Source organism: Protopterus annectens, chromosome 2.part0 (genome assembly GCF_019279795.1).
Source record: "Protopterus annectens isolate FY-2018-M chromosome 2.part0, PAN1.0, whole genome shotgun sequence".
Taxonomy (NCBI): Eukaryota; Metazoa; Chordata; order Ceratodontiformes; family Protopteridae; genus Protopterus; species Protopterus annectens.
The window spans coordinates 224,992,457-225,013,027 of NC_056728.1; the positions used below are offsets into that span (position 1 = coordinate 224,992,457).

The window sequence follows — 20,571 nt, forward strand, 5'->3', positions numbered from 1 at the left end:
TGGCTCAACCTACCAAAACGAATGGGCATCCCACAGCCTCCATCGCAACAACTGCACCTCCTGCAACCTGTGTTGCAAGCTTTGCTGGCTAAGGGCACCATTGTACCATTGCCTACAGCTGGAAAAGGAATTGGTTTCTACTCTAGTTTTCCTGGTCCCCAGAAAGGACGGACCTTGGAAGTCTATTTTAGGCCTGTCCCATCTCAGTCTATTCCTAAAAGTCCCAATCTTCAGGATGTTGACACTTCCTACCCTCTTCCCCCTACTCCTGCCCCAAGGGTTCATGGCCACCCTAGATACAAGAATGCTTACCTTCACATCCCCGTAAGGCCCACATGCAGGAAATACCTGAGGTTCTTGGTGGGCCACTCTCATTTTCAATTCTTTGCTTTGCCCTTTTGGGCTTTCTACTGCACCCAGGGTTTTCATCAAATGCTTGCCTCCAGTGACTGCTTATTGCAGGATAAAGCGAATACCGTACCTGGATGACCTGCTGATTCAGGCAGGCGACAAGGAGACCCTCCTGCTACACATTCACTTTGTAGTGTCCCTCCTACAGTCTCTGGGATTCCAGGTAATTTTCCCAAAATCCCACCTGTAGCCTACTCAAGACGTTGTCTTCGTCAGGTGCAGAATTTGCACAGACCACATGAAAGTCCCCCCCCCCCCAAAGGTGGAAAACCTGACATCTGCTTCTGCTCATCCAAGAGAACCGAAAAGACTTGGAGAAATCAAAAAAGAAACAGAATTGACAGCAAGGCAGTACCTCAGGCTCCTGGGCTACATGGCAGCCACTATTCCCATGATACCCACTTGCAAGACTGCATATGAGAAAGCTGCAGTGGTATCTTTGGTCAGTCTGGACCCAGTACTCCATCCTCTGGAGTACAGGATCTCTCTCTCCTCCCTTGCCTCAAACTAGAAATCCAGTGGTGACTGGCACAAGTGACCTGCAATCCAAGTCATCCCCTCCAACCACCCCTACCCACACAGGTCATGCATACAGATCCCTCAGATTTGGGCTGGGGAGCAACTCTGTGCCATCACAAAGTGCAGGGCCTGTGGCCAGAACCACACAAACTAGAACACATCAATGTTTGAGAGATGAGTGCATTTCTTCTGGCCCTTTGAGCCTTCCTACCCTATCTCCAACAGGGTCCCCTGAAGATCTTCACGGACAACACCATGGTTCGGTGGTATCTCAACAAACGGGGAAGGGAGCAAGTCATGCTAGTTTGCAGACTATCTCTTCTACTATGGGAAATGGCCACCTCACAGGGAGTGACTCTGCAAGCGGTCTACATTCCATCTCTTCACAACCCCCAGGCAAATTATCTCAGCAGAACCATCACAAACGACCACTAATGGATGCTTCACAGGGATGTCTTTCTAGACCTGGTCCACCAGTGGGGTATTTCTCAAGTAGACCTGTTTGCCTCCTCTGTCAACAGACAACTTCCTGATTTCTGTACCAGGACGTCACTTTTATGGACCACATACCAGCCTATACGTCAGACATCCGACGCACCAGCAGGGACTGAAAAAGCTTTGGAAACCTGGCCGAACAAGCTGATGGGAAGTAAGGTAAACCCACTAGTGAATACTACAATATGGAAGAGAAGGACATATATGGTTATGGTAAAATTATACACAACCTTCCTTTCTCCCTACTACTACAACTGTCCAAAGGCAATTGCCACAAGTTACCCCTCAGAGTGGACCTTCTCACCCAGCACAAGGGATCCCGTATACACCCACAGTGGCAGCTACTTCACCTCACACTTTGGCTGATAGGATTCTAATCCCCTTTAGACGTCTTTACAATGAGGATGTGCTAAATGTTCTGCAGGAGACCAGGAAACCAAATAGAAGAAAATTTTACCTTTCAAAGTGGAAAAGGTATATATATATATATATATATATATATATATATATATATACACACACATACACATATATATATATATATATATATATATATATATATATATATATATGTGTGTGTGTGTGTGTGTGTGTGTGTGTAGATGTCTGTATATGTATATATGGATCTACTTCACAATGCTGAAATTTCAGAATGCCGGCAACCATATGGCCGACACCCGAAATCTTGACATTGTAAGTAGACCATGTAAAAGGAAAATAAAATTTCCTTTCAACTTCTAGCAGGGGGGGGGCTCTGCCCCCCACACTCCCCGTAACTTTAATATACTAACTCCGGTATCGCACTACAATGCAGGAATGGAAATCTTTCCATTCTGCAGTATAGTGAGATGACGGTTCCACATTGTCGGCATTCCGAATTTCGGTCATATGGTGTCGACCATATGCTTGTTGGCATTTTGGAGTGTCGGCAATGTCAGGTAGACCCATATATATATATATATATATATATATATATATATATATATATATATGGTTCAACATCAAAACATCTAATTCCCATAACATTGAATCTCAAAGCACTGAGACCATAACATTGAAAACAATGAAAATTCGCAGTGAAAATTCAGAACACTGAGATTTTGCATCACAACATCGAAAACTGCAAAGCACATGTAAATAACATCCCCACCACCTAGAACACCGGACTAACACACTTTTTACTATGTTTCTGCAGGGGAGTTAGCCCCCTTGAACCCTCCATGTGGAGCACTGTGCTCCCCACACCCCCTGTAAATTAAATATACCAGTTTTGAGATAACACTGCATTTGAGAAAAGTTAATTTCCTAACCCCACTTCATTGCGATCACCATACAGAATGTACACATAATGTTTAAATAACTTACCTGTATGACCCAAAAACACGTACAGTTTGTCAAAATAAACACTGTATTAGTAGTATAAATTTCTGCACTATATAAGTAACTGTATAAATAAAAAGTATGTCTTATAGTGATACCACAAGATTAACAGATTAAACTATAACATTTACATGTTTGATGTACTACTCAATGTTATACATTGAGTGTTATGAAATTCGATGTTATGAGTTTTCAGTGTTTTGGGTTTTCGATGTTATGGTCTGCGTTTTGAGTTTCAATGTTATGAGAATTAGATGTTTTGAAGGGGAACCATATATATTTAACAGAACAAAAAAAATTAAACATTTATAATAAAAAGGAAATAAAGTTCCCAAAGGAATCTTATCTGAGCCTGTAACCCTTATATCAACCTGATGCAGCTTTACTGTCCTGCATGTGTATGGCTACCTGAAACAAGCATACGACAAAACTAGCAAGCCCTCTTCTCGGAGTGCTTACTTCAGTATCTGGGCACACTGCTCTGTTGTATATGCTCCTACTGCGTGCCAGTATAATATTTCTTTCCTTTTTTGCTTTACTGCAGCTAGTGTTGGCTACTTGTAAGGGCTTTTTCTGATTAACAGAACCCTTTCAATGTTGAACACAGACTGGGCCAATCGCTCTACATATTTAAGTAATTGTTCTACACTTTACTGCTAATGCCTGCTTACTCTGTTTGCCTAGCACCCCTGTTGACTACTGTCCCTTTAAACTGGACCTGCTTACCTTTCCTAGTGCTCAGCACATAAATCCTTTGTCTAACCCCAGTGGGAGACATAACCTATTTCCAACTGGCTGTTACCTTGCACATTTTATTTTTAGTAGCTGTATTGACTGATTTGTTTAAATATAACGTGCCTAGGTTGTAGCTTATAAATATATATATATATATATATATATATATATATATATATATATATATATATATATTCAGGTATTAAGTCTACCATTTAACTTGCTGAATGTAATTCCAGCCATTTACATGCCTACTGAGTACTGTTTACTTATTGCATGCTTTAGCTGTCGACCAAGAAGCTGTAACTGTAAACTATCATTATAATATTCCTTATATATTGTTCATTTACTGCTTGAACTGGTTCTTTTAAGGATTGTTTTAATTGTTCTATTATTAGTCATGTTGCCTTAACCCCTAACTTACTCTATTTTTATCATTCTAATTCCTCCTAGCTCTGTACCTCCTATCCTGCTCTAAAGGACCTGCCTAGTCTGTAAAGACCCCTTTCATCCAATTCCAGCCATCCCAATGCCTGGCCAAAGATTTCTGCTGCCCAGTGATTTGACTTTCTTCCCTGTTCTAACGGATTAAGAAAGTATGCTATACCCAAGTCCTACTTCTTAAGTGTATCTGTTTAATTTACACTTTACCTAGTATAGATTGTAACCTGCTTCTGTGTAAGTTGTCCTGTAACAGGTATAGATAGTATTTAAGCCTCTGAGTCAGGATTCCAGCAGCCATACTCCTCTCTGTCTGTGTTTCTACTGCCATATTTCCATACCCCTGGACCCATTATCTGTTTCACCCCTACCTGCTACTTCTGTCACAGTTACCTTGTTGCATTCTACTCTCTGCCCACTAGGTGGCGCTCCAAGCTAGCTTTAGGCTATAATTATTCCCCCACTTTCCCTAGTTTTTTTCTTCTGTGGATCTTCTCTCAGATTTTCCCCTTGCCTAGCTGAGAATCTTTCTGCATTGTTCTGCTGCTCTTATCTCTTTCTCATCACACCCTCTAGCTCAATTATACCTCTCCTATTTTTCCTCCCACTCCACCATCCTTTTTTACCTCCAACCTGCTGTACCAAACTCTACTGACCTCTGGCCACCTTCTCTGCACCTGGAACCTGTTACTCTCTGATTGTCTCTGCAAACTCTTCATCTACCTGCTGTAACCCACTCCGTTCGCCCTGCGGGCTCACTCCGCTCCCTTACCCTACCCCCAATTCCCACCCACCCCCAGTGCTGTTAGCTTTATACCTGCATAGCCACACCCCTACCCCTCAACTACCTATCACAACCTACTTCCACTTAACACCCCCACTTCCTATTACAATAATTCCTGAACAGTACTTAATAACCTTTACACCCTCCCCCTTACCTATCCTTACTATTACCTCCTGCATTTACCAACTAAACAACTTCATTTCACATCTATAACCTTTATAACAACTCATATTAAACTTTTTTTCTCTCAGTCCACTCTACCTTCTACAACTCTCACCCTCCTTCTGTCACCTTTATTTTTCTAGTTTTACCAACTAAATTTAACTTCCTTTTATATTTCTAACCCTATAACAACTCATATTAAAATTTCTTCCCTGAGTCCACTACCTCTTACAACTTTCTCTCCTTCTGTTACCTCTATTTTTACCTGTTACTAGACACCTTTACTCCTTCACAATACAAGATGATTTCCTTCACCTCGCACCACTCTTACCTATTCAACCCAGTGGCCCCTAAACATAACTCTATTTACACATACCTCCTACTCTTGCCTACTATTCTAGATTCCCTAACTCTAGTATTCACACCAACCATCTTTGAACATTATTGTCTGCTGAAACAGCACCACCACTACCAACAAACCCAACCATTCTCACACATAAATTCCCACAATCACATTAACATAACCTGTACTTCTAGCTATACCCTTCCAAAGTACCACAGATCTACCCATATCACTTACTTCCATGACATGAAACCCCCTTACAGCTACTTTAAAATCATAAAACTAATACAAAAACCTCAACAACATCCCCTCTTAGATGATGATATCCATCCAAACTCTGGTCCTGATACAAGACTTCCCAGTGACCCACTTAACCAAAAACCCCACACCACCTCTACCCCAGCAAGTCCATCTAATTCCCTTCTGATAGCTCACCTTAACATCCATAGCATTAACAATAAAATATCCCATCTTCATGCACTCCTAGATGTACACAAATTTGATATCCCCTGTATTACTGAAACTTGGCTTAAACCTTCAACCAAAGACCATGAGATTACCCCCCCCCCCAGGATATAACATCCTGAGAAAAGACCGAACTACCAAAAAAGGTGAGGGAGTAGCCATGTTTTATAAATCAGAACTCCCAAGTATCAACCTTCAATGTGCTACTTCCCACAAACTCCATTGCAGAAACCCTTTTAACAAAGCTGCAAATCAATAACTATAAATCCATCTATATAATCTGTTCCTATCTTCCACCTGTTAACAATATCAGTACTCTAGAAAATATACTTAGTGGCCTATCTATCCACCTACCCCAGGAAATCATTGTGTTGGGTGACTTTAATATAGACTGGGCTACCTATAGGTCCCCAATCCCATTAATCACAATAAATCTTTATGGTTTCTCACAAATGATAACCACCCCTACTGGAACCCACAAACAAAGTGGTAAGGAAACCATATTAGACTGGATTCTCATAAACAGTCACCCTACTACTTATAAACCAGGAACCCTTCCAGATGACATAAGTGACCATGCTCTTACCTATATAATTAAACAAAAACTTCATAGGCCCAATCCTACTATTTTCAAAACCTACCGTCCAAAAAAAACTTTCACCCTGAGAACTTCCAAACAGAACTAAAGGCATGTGACTGGTCACCACTGCTCCATCTTCAACTTGATGAAGCAGCCACCTACTTTAATACTAGATTCCTTCAAATTCTAGACTTCCGTATGCCCCCTATCACTCATCCCGAATAAAGACCAAAACTGCCCCATGGCTCACAAAACAAACTAGGCAAAAAATCCACCTAAGAAATAAAATATGGGCCAAGTAGAGAGCCTCTAAAAGCCCTTCTGACCACCTTTACTTTAAACAACTAAGAAATGCCACCAAAAAATAAATTCTGCTAGACAAAAAAAAACTTTTACCTTCACCTCCAACAAACCCACAATTAAAAACCACAAAATTTCTGGTCAGCCATGAACAAATTACTTCACCCAGGTCACACCAAGTCTTCCTCCACATCAGGGATCACCCATGATGACCCTAAACTGATAGCTGATTCCTTTAACAACTACTTTATAGAAGCCGTACAAACTCTAGCTAATACTCTACCACCCTCCCACCGTGTACCACAACAAACTCAGTTCCTTCTTTTCACATACAACCAGTACCTACATCTCTCGTTCATAACCTCCTTCAAAAACTCAAGCCATGCACCCCTTCTGCTGACTGTATACCAGCAGAATACCTGCAAATTGCAGTTAAAGTCATTGCCTACCCTATTTCTATTCTTATTAATAGAACTATTTCAGAAAGTAAAATCCCTCTTATATGGAAGGTCTCTCACATCATTCCTCTACACAAAGGTGGGACATCAACTGATATTTCCAACTTTAGGCCAATCGCCCTACTCTCTTGTATAGCTAAAGTAATGGAAAAATGCATCCAACAACAACTACTTGACCATCTTCTCCACAACAATTTACTTGCCAACTGCCAACATGGTTTCAGACCATTCCATAGTACTTCAACTGCCCTGCTATCCTTCTCTGACTGTATAAACAAAAATTGTAACAATAACTCTTTCCTCCGCTTTATCGACCTTTCAAAAGCCTTCGATATGGTCAACCATAATCTGCTTATGAAGGTATTAAAAGCCCATTCACTGGACACACAGGCATTACTCTTGTTTAAATCCTATTTAGACAACCGACATCAAGCGGTCCTTTGGGACAATAAGCTTTCAACTGCCCTCCCTGTAAACCTTGGAGTACCTCATGGCTCTATCCTAGGCCCTATTTCTCTTTTCAGTGTTTATTAATGACCTAAATACTAAAATTCCTCAAGCCACCTGCAATACAATATACTGATGATTCTACTTTAATCTGCTCAGCTAGGTCCCCAACCACACTCCAGACCCTCACCTAATCTGTATTTCATACTGTTGAAAATTGGTTCATGCAACACTGCCTCCTCCTGAACCCCAAAAAAACAAAATTATTACTCTTTTTACTCCTACTTTAAAATCACCACAATTTCTCTTCACTGTAACCTCTAACAATGGAACCACCATATCCCTTGATGCCACAACCCGTCTTCTGGGCATAACCATAGATGGCAACCTTAGCTATGACGATCACATCAACACTACCATAAAATCTGTCAACAAAAAACTAGGTTCCCTGTATAGAATCAAACCCTTCCTTACACCAACAGCCAGAACCACTATAGCCCAGACTCATTTGATCTCTACCCTGTTTTATGCTTCTGCCATTTATACCAACCTTTCTAAAAACAACCTTAACAAACTTGCCACTAGCTATAATAACATTACCAGATTTGCTACTGGCAACCCTTTTAGAACCCACCACTGTCTCAACCTCAAACAATTGGGATGGTTAGAACTGCAGCACCAACTACTCTGTCATCAACTTACTATAACCCAAAAGATACTTTTCCACCCTAATAATACCCCAATTCTCACTAATCTGACTACCCCTTACAAAAACCTTACAACTCTTCACTCAGCCAGTAAGCTTCTAGTTTCCACTATTAAATCTAAAAACAAAGCTGGAGACCCACTTTTCACTAACACAGTGGGTAAAGCCTGGAACCAGCTTCCAAGTGAACTTTCTACTCTCTCTTCCACACATCTTTTTAAAAAACATCTCAAAGAACATTTTAAAACTCACTGGCTTTGCCCCTGCACGAACCCTGACTGGTTTCCCACTTACTCATTCCTGCTCTCCCTTCTACTTCACTTCTCCAGTGTACTAAATTGCTCAAATTTTACAATGTCCTTTTTGCTGTAGTAGGTTTCCTACCTGTACTAACTGTAGTATGTTTCCTACATAAAAAAAATTGTTATAACTTTTTTAAAATGTATTACTCTTTCAGAAAGGAATATGTTTGTTTGTTTTTTCTCTCACAAATATTCCAATACTGTTATTATCTGTACTTGATAATAGCTTTTTATATAAATATTATATAATAATGTTTTTCTGTCTGTGCTTGGAGCTTTTCTCCCCAGGCCTCTACTGAAAATGGACATGTATCCAGTTAGACTAGCCCGGTCAACAAATGTAAATAAATAAATAATAAAAAAAGCTGTAATCCACCAATGCAGGCTGCAGAGGAAATGTAACTGATTCAGACAGTGGGCAGTAAAAGACTGAACAACTGATGTCCAGTGATGTGGGTTAGGCTTCCCCTGATGGGAAGGGCTTAGCAGATCTTTTATCACAGAGAGTCAGAGGGAGGAACTTCTGAGCTCTGGAAAGCTTCCAATGTGTATTTGTGCAAGCAGAGAGCCCATATGCCATTGAGCCATTGTGAATGACTACCATTAACAGACATGCTGGTATTTTTGCTGTTTGGTGCCTGTGCTTTGTTTTTCCTGTTACTTTTTGTTTACATTTATAGTCCTATATTCTGATTGTATATGTTTTGCAGAGCACTAGGTATGGAGTTTATCTAATCTATTTCTCCACCTTTCCCCAAAAAACAGAGGTGCTGAGTACGTGTCAGCAAGAGAATGGATGCGTATCTGCTTTGAGCTTCTTGAATTACTGAAGGCACACAAAAAAGCCATCAGAAGAGCAACAGTAAATACTTTTGGTTACATTGCCAAAGCTATTGGGTGAGTTGAAGCTTTTGTATGTTATGCTATTTGTTCCATAGCTGCATATTCCTTTTCATCATGGATAATATGCCAGCTGTACTTGTTGCTTGTGGTGTGGAGTGTGTGTACACTTTCAATGTAAGAGAAAAAAAGGGCAAGACTAGCTTAACCATTCGGTTTATTTCCAGTTGCCCCCCTCCCCCCCACATGAAACCTTTCTTGTCTCTTCCCTCATTATATATAACTTGAACCTCTGCATTTCAAGGCTGGTGTCTAAAATAAGTTCATATTTGTTTTTGTGCACTAGGTAGAGTGTTGCTCAATGGAGGGGAGGGGGGACTTTGAACTATCATTGGGTGATGATGTGATGCACGTTTTAAAGCCTATGTTTCATTTTTACTTGATTATACAGAACTGGATTCTACTGGTAACAGGTGATCAAATTGTTACAGTGTCATTAGGCTTTGCACCTTACATGTGGTCAGTATGAGTCTTATTCTAGTCCCAGTCATAAGTACCTTATCACCAAAAATGAAAATGTCTGCCTTTTAAACCGGATCAGACTTTTGCATCTTCTTGACAGACCTTGGTAAATTGTTTCATAACCTAGGTACTCTCAGAAAGATGTTTTCCTAATGCTGCTGTATTTTCTGTTTTCCAAAAGTAAACTGATGTGAAGTTGTTCTATCTCGCCATTCATTCTGTACTGATGGGCTCCGAAACCATTCTTTAATGATGGGTTTGGAGCCGATCCTCAGCTCCGACTCGGCCAACTGCAAAAGCTCAAGGTCTTCAACCAGCTGGAGGCCAACTTCCTATCCCATGATGCACCCTGATCTTCCCTCAGATCTCATTTGCTGCTGCAACTTGATCGGACGTTCACCAGCTCTAGCCAGTGAATAATGATTCTTGTTTAAATATTATAGCTATAATTTTAGCAAACATTTAACCGTTTAGCATTGATATAGTAGTTAGAGTGTGTAGCTTGTTTCTGTAGTTAGATCTTTGACTATTTAGATTAGATAATTAATCTCCCCGTCTCTCTTGAATTAGCTTAGAGGAATTAGTGGCCGCATTTTTAGGCCCTTTATTTCTCTTTATTCTTTAGCTAAAAGTGTGTTTTAGCTCTTTCGTAGGGCATATAGTTTTATAGGCCATATAGTTACCTTTACTTTATTCATAGTAATAATAGTGGCCATGCTTTTAGGCCATTTTGTTCTACTTTATTAGTGTTAGTACACTGTGTGTGATGTGTTAGAGTGCAATTGCAGCCCTTCTTCTTCTGGATAAGTTAGACAAACACTCAGAGACGACGTAGCTGACAAAATCTCCATCTACATCGAAGTTAGCATCCAGTAAAGCATCCACATTGGTTCCACAGCCTTCGGAACTGACTGTCGTTATTGTTAGGAGCTGGTCCCTGACCTTGGAAGACGGTAGACCCTACCTTAAAATCCCCTATACTGCAATTTGTGACTTCGTCACATTCCTCACGGGCCTCATGTAGACTGTCTGATTTGGATGTGGACCGTGTGGTAAAGAAGCTCCTACAAATACCGGCACTAGCAAAAATTTTATCGGCACCGACCCAGGGGGCTTCAGAGCCGATCTTAATTCCTCCTACACCTTCTGATGTTCGTGTTTCACTGTTGCAGTCATTGCATTTGGGTGGTCTGCCTGCAGGTTGCCCTCAGTCGGCCTGATTAACAAAGTCTTGGGTCCTGCATCAGTTGCTGTCCCTTCTTCCATGACGTCAGGAGTATAAAACATGCAGACTACGCCATTACATCAGTCTTTCTTGCCGTGCGGTGCCCGAAGCAGAAGCAGTTCGCAAGTGCCGGTCGGCCGACTCCTGAAATTTTCATTTTCGAGTTTCAGAACTGAAATCTTCAACTAAAAGCTAAGTACCCCGTTGGGGAAACTTTTTCTTGCTCCTGTCTGATGTCAGTAAAAGTTAATAATTGCATTACTTGTGGAAAGCAAATGCCTCATAAAGATTTTCATTCGTACTGTATTCCTTGCCTAGGCCCTGACCACGACGTACCTTGCTGTCAGTTTTGTGCTTTATTTAATCAGCGCACTGTCCGTCATTGGTATATTTTTGCCTCTAAATATTTCGGTTCTCTGCTTAATTACCCAGAAATGTCGTAGTTACCCATCCGACTACCAGGATTCCTAAAAAACGCAAAGATAAAGACAGACAGGCTGATGAGGTTCAAAACTGCCGACAACACTTCTCCTAAGCCAGTCGACAGTTCGCCAGTACTCAGTGAGGCGCTTTCGCAGCCCCTAATACCCGCTACTTCTGATTTGCAGGCCTCTACTGAGACCCATTCGGAGTCCGGTATGCCGCGAGTTACTTCAGCTGTGGAACCCGCGGATGTCTCTAACTTGGATGGGTCCAGAGCCGCTGTGCAGGCGCAGGCTTCTGAGGGTGCATTCAGGCCTACGGACTTGCATATTAAATCGAGGCCTCCTTCATTACTAAGGCCTAAATCTCGATCCATCTCTAAAAAACCGACACCCAGGCCACATGCTCAGGCTTCTATACCTAAAAAACAAATGATAAAAATGGCTGAAGATCTAATAACTCTAATCAGGGGTAGACAACCCCCCCCCCCCCAGAGGCCTAGGGCTTAGCTTGATTATGAGTCTTCGGATCAGGATTCTGTTTTTTCTGACTCTTCTGATGACCTGGATTTGTCCTTACCTACGTATGAGGATTCTGATGCAGAGGATTCTATTCCCTCTGCTTCACCTCCTGAGGATTTTTCTTTTGGGGAAACCATACATACTCTAAGGGAGCATTTTCACTGGGAAAGCCAGGAATTTTCTGATTCAAAAAAGAGGCTTAGGGATTTCCTTCTCCTACCTCAGCATAGGCCTTTGGCTATTCCTCCTGTACTAGACATTGTTGTTGATGCTTTCTCTGGATCCAGTTTGGTCCCTGATTCCCTGCCGCCTGCTCCCAGTAAACCTGACAGATACTACAGGGTTCCTGAGACCCACAAGATGTTCATCGTGTTTCACTGTTGCAGTCATTACTCTTGGGTTATCCTGCTGGCAGGCTACTGCAGTCGGCCTGAATTCCAAAGTCCTGGTCCGGCGTCAGTTGCTGTCGCCTCTTCCCTGACGTCAGTGCGCCAGGGGTATAAAAGATGCAGCCGATGCCATTTTCTTCAGTCTTTCTTGCCGCGCGGTGCCCGAAGCAAAAGCAGTTTGCAAGTGCCGATTGGCCGACTCCTGAGATTTTCAAATCCGAATTTCAGAACCAAAGTCTTCATTAAAGCTAAGCACCCCGTTGGGGAACCTTTTTTTCTTGCTCCAGACCGATGTCAGAAAAAGTTAACAATTGTATTTCTTGTGGGAAGCAAATACCTCATAAGGATTTTCATTCTTACTGTATTCCTTGCCTAGGCCCTGACCATGACGTTGCTAGTTGTCGGTTTTGTGCTAGATTTAACCAACGCACTATTATGCATCGGTTTGATTTTGCATTTCATTACTTTGGCCGAAGATTTAACTATATAATGCCATCGAACAGCCGATGACCGGAGTTTACAAAAAATGCAAGGACAAGGAAAAGGATAGGCATCCGAGGTCCAAAACCGACGACGAGGCCTCCGCCAAGCCATTCGCCGGTTCGCCAGTTCTCAGTGAGGCGCTTTCGCAGCCCCTGACGCCCGCTACCTCAGAGCCACAGGCCACTGCCGACTCCTACGTGGAGCCAACTGGGCCTGTGGATACTCAAGGTATTGGACACTCTGATATCATTCCCTCAGATAGGTCTGGAGCCGCTGAGCAGGCATCGGCTTCTGAGGGTGTTTTCAGACCTACACAGTTATATGTTAAACCATCTTCAGCTTCAAAGACTAAAGCAGTTCTAAAGACAAAGAAACAAGTACAGCATTCTCCTACTCAGACTTCCATGCCTAAAATCAGATGCTTAAAATGGCCAAAGACCTAATTACTTTGATCAGGGGTTCCCATCCCCCTCCTGATAAGAGGCTCTAGGCAAGAGACAGAATATGATTCTTCTGATCAGGTTTGAATTTCCTCTGATTGCCCTTCTGAACAGCGATATTATTTTCCTCCCTATGAGGATTCTGATGCTGAAGAATCCATTCCTTCAGCCTCTCCTCCTGAAGATTATTCTTTTGGTGAAACCCTACATACCATGAGGGAGCATTTTCACTGGGAGAGCCAAGATTACTCAGAATCTAAGAAAAGGCTCAGAGACTTTCTGCTACTACCTCAGCACAGACCTCTTGCTATTCTACCCGTTCTAGACATTGTAGATGTATTTTCAGAGTCCGGCCTGTCTCTTGACTCTTTACCCCTTGCACCTGATAAGCCAGACAGATGCTACAGGGTCCCAGACTCTCATAAATTCCTATATAAAAACCCCGCTGCTGACCCAGAAACTATATCTCAGGGTCCCAAAGGCTTCCACTGCAAAAAACCCTGTCCCCTCTGATAGGGATTCTAGGGCACTGGACAGATGGGGGAAAAAAGTTTACACTTCTGCTACCTTGGCTGTAAGGGCTTTAAATTGTCAGTTTCATATGCTTAAATATCAGCAATACTTAATGTCACTGCTTAAACAGAAAATGTTGACAATTTCTGAATGTTCGGAGAACAAGGAAATGCAGGATTTATTGCATGCAGCTGAACAAGTGGGAAAGCATACTTTGCAATGTGGTTATGATTCACTGGAGGCCTCTTGCAGGGCCGCTGTTACCAGTTGTGTCATTAGAAGGCATGCTTGGTTAAAGGAACAGAATCTGCCTGATCATGTTAAAGCAAAATTATTAGATGCTCCATTACAGCATGATACTTTGTTTGGTGCTAAAGCAGAAGAGGTGTTGAAGAAAATGGAGGATAAAGCGAAATACATGCAGACAGTTAAGGATTTCTTACAGGTACAGCCACCCAGATTTAGCAGGAACTGGCCTTCAAAAGATTGGTCTTTTCCAGTGTCAGACAGGCCACAAAGAGGCAGATACAGACGCCCCAGAGGCAGATCTCAGCCCCAAGGCTCATACAGGCCTAAACAATGGGGTGCTCCTACCTCCAAAAGTGGAGAAGACTTGATCACAACCTTACAGGAAAGAGTCCCAATGACTTTCCTCTGCCAGATCCAAGCACTTAACTTTTGGCAGCCCCCTTAGGGGGAAAACTAGCATTTTTTTCACCAAATTGGCAAGTGATTCCCAGGACATATGGGTCTTGAACATAGTGTCCCAGGGCTTACAGGTTCCATTTTCACACCCTACCAAAGTCAAAAGGTATGCCAGACCTGCCACACAATCAATGGGCAGAGGCACAAAAGCAAATTACATCCCTCATGGGCATGAGGGCCATTCAACAAGTACCACAGCAAGAGCAGGGGCAAGGATTTTATTCGAGACTTTTCTTGGTGCCCAGTAAGGACAAAACCTGGAGACCAGTACTGGACCTGTCTATACTAAACACATTTCTGGATGTTCAAAAATTCAAGATGTTGACTCTACAGCAGCTACTGCCCATGCTGGGCAAGAAGGCTTGGCTCGTAACTTTGGACCTAAAAGAGGCATACCTGCTTTTCCCAATCAGACAGTCATGCAGAAGATACCTCAGATTCATAGCTGGCTCAATGCACTACCAATTCTCTGCACTGCCCTTTGGCTTATCTACTGCGCCCAGGGTCTTCACAAAATGCCTGGCACCAGTAATTGCATTTTGCAGACAAAGAGGAATTCAAATATATCCGTACTTGGACGATTGCCTTATTCAAGCAGAGAACAAAGACATTCTTCTAAAGCATCTGGCATTTTTAAAAAGATTACTAATTTGCCTAGGGTACACAGTAAACGAAAAGAAATCAAAACTAGTACCCTCTCAAGAGATAATATTCCTGGGTGCAAGCTTAAATACAACTGCCCAGATGGCTTATCTCACGCCAGATAAACAAAGGCAACTGACTTCTTACTTCAAAAAGTTGACAACAAAGACCCATTTATCTGCAAGGAAAATCCTGCTGGCCTTGGGCTTCATGGCGTCCTGCATTCTACTAATTCCATATGCCAGACTGCGTATGAGGAAACTACAATGGTATCTAAAAAGTGTTTGGACTCAGCATTGCCACAGCCTGGAGACAGTAATTACCCTCATTCCCTGCCTGCAACAGGAGTTTCGATGGTGGGCACAGGCCTGTCACCACAACAAGGGTCTGCCATTCACTTTACCCACAGCCAGGCAGACACTAACAACGGATGCATCAGATTATGCCTGGGGGGCCCATATGGCAGGAAAATGTATTCAGGGCACATGGCCCGCAAGCCAGATGCATCTTCATATCAATCAGAAAGAGATGCTAGCTGTTCAGAATGCCCTGACAGCTTTCAAGGATCTACTTCATCCAGGACAACTACTGATAAAGACAGACAATACTACGGTCATGTGGTATATAAGCAGGGAGGCTCACATTCCTACCCCCTCTGCAGACAAGCAATGACCTTGTGGGACACAGCATTGACTTATCAAGTTCACCTGCAGGCACAATTCCTGCCAGGAAAAACAAATACTCTGGCAGACTAAGCAGAAACCTCATGGATCCCCACAAGTGGAAACAGGATCCACAAGTCTTCAGCATGATAACAAGGAAATGGGGATGCCCAGACATAGATCTATTTGCCTCCCCTCACAACTGCCAATTACAGAGATTTTGCACAACCATTTATCACAAACAAGCATGGAAAGTGGATGCCCTATCCTTCAGCTGGAAAAACCTAACAGAGTATATACCTTTCCTCCACTGCCTCTCCTTCCCAAGGTACTCCTAAAGGTCAGACAAGAGAAGCCAAAAATTATACTTATTGCACCAGACTGGCCACACCAGCACTGGTACCCAATCCTAAAGAGTTTGTCTCAAGGTCCAGCATGGATATTGCCTCAAACCTCTCACTTGCTGACCCAACAAAACAATCAGATCCTGCACAGCCAACTCAGGACCTTAAATCTGGCATCATTGCGCATAATGTAGCCATTCAGAACACTCCTCTTTCAAAAGCTGTTATGGATGTTATCTTGAAGGCAGGAGGCCCAGTACCAGAAAATCTTATGCAGAAAAATGGAAAACATTCTGTGCTTGGAACCAGAAACAAGGCATTGACACGTATGTACTAAATATTCCTCAGATTTTACAATACCTAACTGAGATGCTGGACAAAGGCCTTTCCTTTTCATCAATTAAGGTTCATGCCTCTGCCATTTGAGCCCATTACAATACGGAACCACCTATCTTTTCTCATCCTTTAATAAGGCAGTACCTCAGAGGGGCCTAAAACATCAGGCCTCCAAGGAGAGCACCATGGGGCCTCAATTATGTCTTGGAAAAACTCACACTGCCTCCTTTTGAGCCAGCCTCAACAGCTGATATTAAATTCTTATCCCGGAAAACAGCTCTGCTCCTAGCAATAACCTCTGCAAGGCGAGTTTCGGAGTTACAAGCACTCATGGCTGTGGAACCTTTTATCATTTTTCATCCAGACAGGGTTTCTTTGAGAACAAACCCTACATTTATGCCTAAGGTGGTGTCCAGTGTGACCCTCAACCAAACCATTCACTTGCCTACCTTTTATCCAAACCCACAGAACAAGGGTGAGAAAATTCTACATTCTTTGGACATAACTACGCTTCAGCTTGGACAGAACTAAAGCTTTCAGAAAGACTGAGCAACTTTTAGTGGCATATGCTGCAGGATCACAAGGAAAGGCTATGTCAAAACAGACTTTTTCTAAATAGATAGGTCATTGCATTCTTTTTTGCTATTCACGGCATGGCAAATCAGTGCCTAAGGGCATTAGGCCGCATTCTACCAGAGCAGCAGCCACTTCAGCAGCCTTCCTCAGAGGAGTACCAACCAAAGACATCTTAGAGGCTGCAACTTGGAGTTCAGTGCACACTTTTACAAAGCACTACCACTTGCCTCTTTACTCTAAATCCAGAGCAGGCTTTGCCCCTGCAGTTCTGCAGGGCCTCATAGCCTATCATAGCCTCTCCTAATCCTATTTAGCTGTCACCCATCCTCAGCTTTGGGATTCAACCCAAGAGTAATGACTGCAACAGTGAAACACGATGAACATAGTACAGTTGTGTACCTACCATAAATGTAGATGTTGGAGTGTATTCACTGTTGCAGTCCAGGTTACCCTCCCACCGTCCCCCTTTCTTTTGTTGGGGTTTATCTGTACTTCTGCATTCTATACATCCTATGTGGTGTATTTGCTTGTAGATGAAGGAAATGTTACTTTAGTGCATGTATGTTTATTGGCATAATTTATTTAGCCTACCCTTTTGGGGGCACCTGACGTCTGGGGCAAGAAAAACTGAAGAAAATGGCGTCGGCTGCATCTTTTTATACCCCTGGTGCACTGACGTCAGGGAAGAGGTGACCGCAACCAATGCCTGACCAGGACTTTGGAATTCAGGCCGACTGCGGGTAGCCTGCCAGCAGGATAACCCAAGAGTAATTACTGCAGCAGTGAATACACTAACATCTACATTTATGGTAGGTACACAACTGTACTTTTGTTTTCAAAAATCCTATTGCAGATCCAGAGACTATTTCACAGGGGCCCAAGGGCATTAAGGCTTCTACTGCTAAAAATCCTACCCCTTCTGATAGAGACTCCAGTGCGCTAGCTAGATGGGGTAAAAAGGTTTATACTTCAGCAACCTTGGCAATTATAGTTTTAAACTGCCAGTTTCATATGTTAAAATATCAGCAACATGTTATTGGACTGATTAAACAGAAAATGATGTTGATTCCTGACTGTGTGGAAAATAAAGACTTACAGGATTTAATGCATTCTCCTGAACAAGTTGGAAAACATACTTTGCAATGTGGTTTTGATTCTTTAGAGGCCTCTTGCAGGGCTGCTGTTACTGAGTCTGTGCTTAGAAGGCATGCTTGGCTTAAGGAGCAATCTTTGCCTGATCATGTTAAAGCTAAATTGTGGGATGCTCCTTTAAATCAGGACCGCCTGTTTGGCAACAAGGCTGAAGAAGTTCTTAAAAAGGTGAAAGATAAAGCTAAATCTATGCAAACTGTTAAAGATTTTTTACAAGTTCAGCCTCCTAGATTTAGTAGGCACTGGCCTTCTAAGAATTGGTCCTTTCCAGCCCCTTCCAGGTCTTCTCAAGCCAAACCCAGACACAGCAAATCCCCAGCTTTCAGTCCCAGGGGACTCACAGAACTAAGCAGTGGGGGACCTCCACTTCAAGTCTGGGAATAGCAAGACATCCCCCTATGGTAAACTGTCTCAATGACTTCCTTTTAAAATTTCCAGGCACTTACCTTCTGACTGCCCCTTTGGGGGGAAAGATTGCTCTTCATGCAAAGAACTGGGAACTCATTACCCAGGACAAATGGGTTTTAAATATAGTGTCCAGGGATACAGATTTCACTTCCACACGTTGCCAACGCCAAGTGGGTGGCCGGACCTACTCCCAAATCAGTGGGGCAGAGGCACAAAAACAAGTACTTTCTGTCTTAAACATGGGGGCTATTGAACTGGTACCAGAAGAGGAAAAGGGACAAGGTTTCTACTCCATACTTTTCCTGGTACCCAGAAAAGACAAATCATGGCATCCAATCCTGGACCTGTCTACTCTAAACACCTTTCTGTAGATTCCAAAATTCAAGACGACTCTTCACCAATTACTCCCTATGCTAGGCAAAGACACCTGGTTGGCAACGCTAGACTTAAAAGAAGCATACCTGCACAACCCAGTCAGGGAATCTTGCAGAAGATATCTACGCTTCGAATTAGGCTGCACACACGATCAGTTCTCTGCACTGCCCTTTGGCTTATCTACTGCACCCAGGGTATTCACAAAGTGCCTAGCTCCAGGCAAAGAAGAATTCAAATATACCCATACCTGGATGATTCTCTAATTCAAGCAGAAAGCCAGGACATACTTTTGAATCATCTGGCGTTTGTAAAAAGGGTTCTAACATGTCTGGGGTACACCATAAACGAAAAGAAATCACAACTGGTACCCTGTCAACAAATTACATTCCTGGGAGCAAACTTGAATACAACTTCCCAGATGGCTTACCTCATGCCAGAAAGGCAAATTCATTTGACAACCTACTTCAAACAAGTGGCCACAAAAACCCTATAATCTGCAAGACAAATACTGCAAGCCTTGGGGTTCGTGGCCTCCTGCATTCTTCTAATTCCATATGCAAGACTGCGTATGAGGAAACTACAATGGTATCTAAAAAGCCTATGGAGTCGTCATTCTCACAGCCTAGAAACAATGATTCTTATCGTACCTTGCCTACGCCTAGAGTTCCTTTGGTGGGCAAATGCCTGCCACCAAAACAAGTGACTACCTTTCACACTACCCCCTGCTGCCCAAACCCTAACAGATGCATCAGACTATGCATGGGAGGCTCACCTGGCAGGGAAGTGCATTCAGGGCAAATGGAACCAAAGTCAAATGCACCTGCATTTCAATCAAAAAAAATGTTAGCTGTACAGAATGCTCTGACAGCCTTCAAGGACTACATTCTTCCAGGACAACTAATGGTAAAGACGGACAACACCATGGTTATGTGGTACATAAATAAGCAGGGGGGGTACACATTCTTACCACCTCTGCAGACTAGCCATGGCATTGTGGAACACAGCCTTGAGCTACCAAGTGCACCTACAAGCTTAATTCCTGCCAGGAAAATTAAATACATTGGCAGACAGACTAAGCAGAAACCTCATGGATCCACATGAGTGGAAACTGGAACCAAGGATTTTCATCATGTTGACAAACGAATGGGGGAGCCCAGATATAGACCTGTTTGCCTCCCTCCAGAACTACCAGTTGTACAAATTTTGCACAAGGACTCCCCACAAACAAGCCTGAAAAGTAGATGATCTGTCCTTCAGCTGGAGAAACCTATCGGTCTCTGCATACCCCCCGCTGCCTCTGCTCTCCAAAGTACTACTAAAAGTCAAATAGGACAAACCAAGGATGATTTTGATTGCTCCAGACTGGCCGCGCCAACACTGGTACCCCCTCCTGCGAAGTGCGTCACAGTTATCTCCATGGCACCTGCCTCAGACTTCCTTCCCTGTGGTCTCAGCAGGAGAACCAGATTCTGCACCCTCTGCTTCCA

General features: G+C 42.8%; 1 protein-coding gene across 1 annotated transcript in view; it reads left to right on the top strand.

The window, feature by feature from the left end:
- The window catches only part of SF3B1 (splicing factor 3b subunit 1), a 1,956,191-nt gene that overhangs the window by 1,525,477 nt on the left and 410,143 nt on the right, over nt 1-20,571 (top strand). Inside the window, exon 16 of the mRNA XM_044060306.1 lies at nt 9,294-9,425. Coding sequence (XP_043916241.1) covers nt 9,294-9,425 — 132 coding nt within the window. The remainder of the gene's footprint in view (nt 1-9,293; nt 9,426-20,571) is intronic.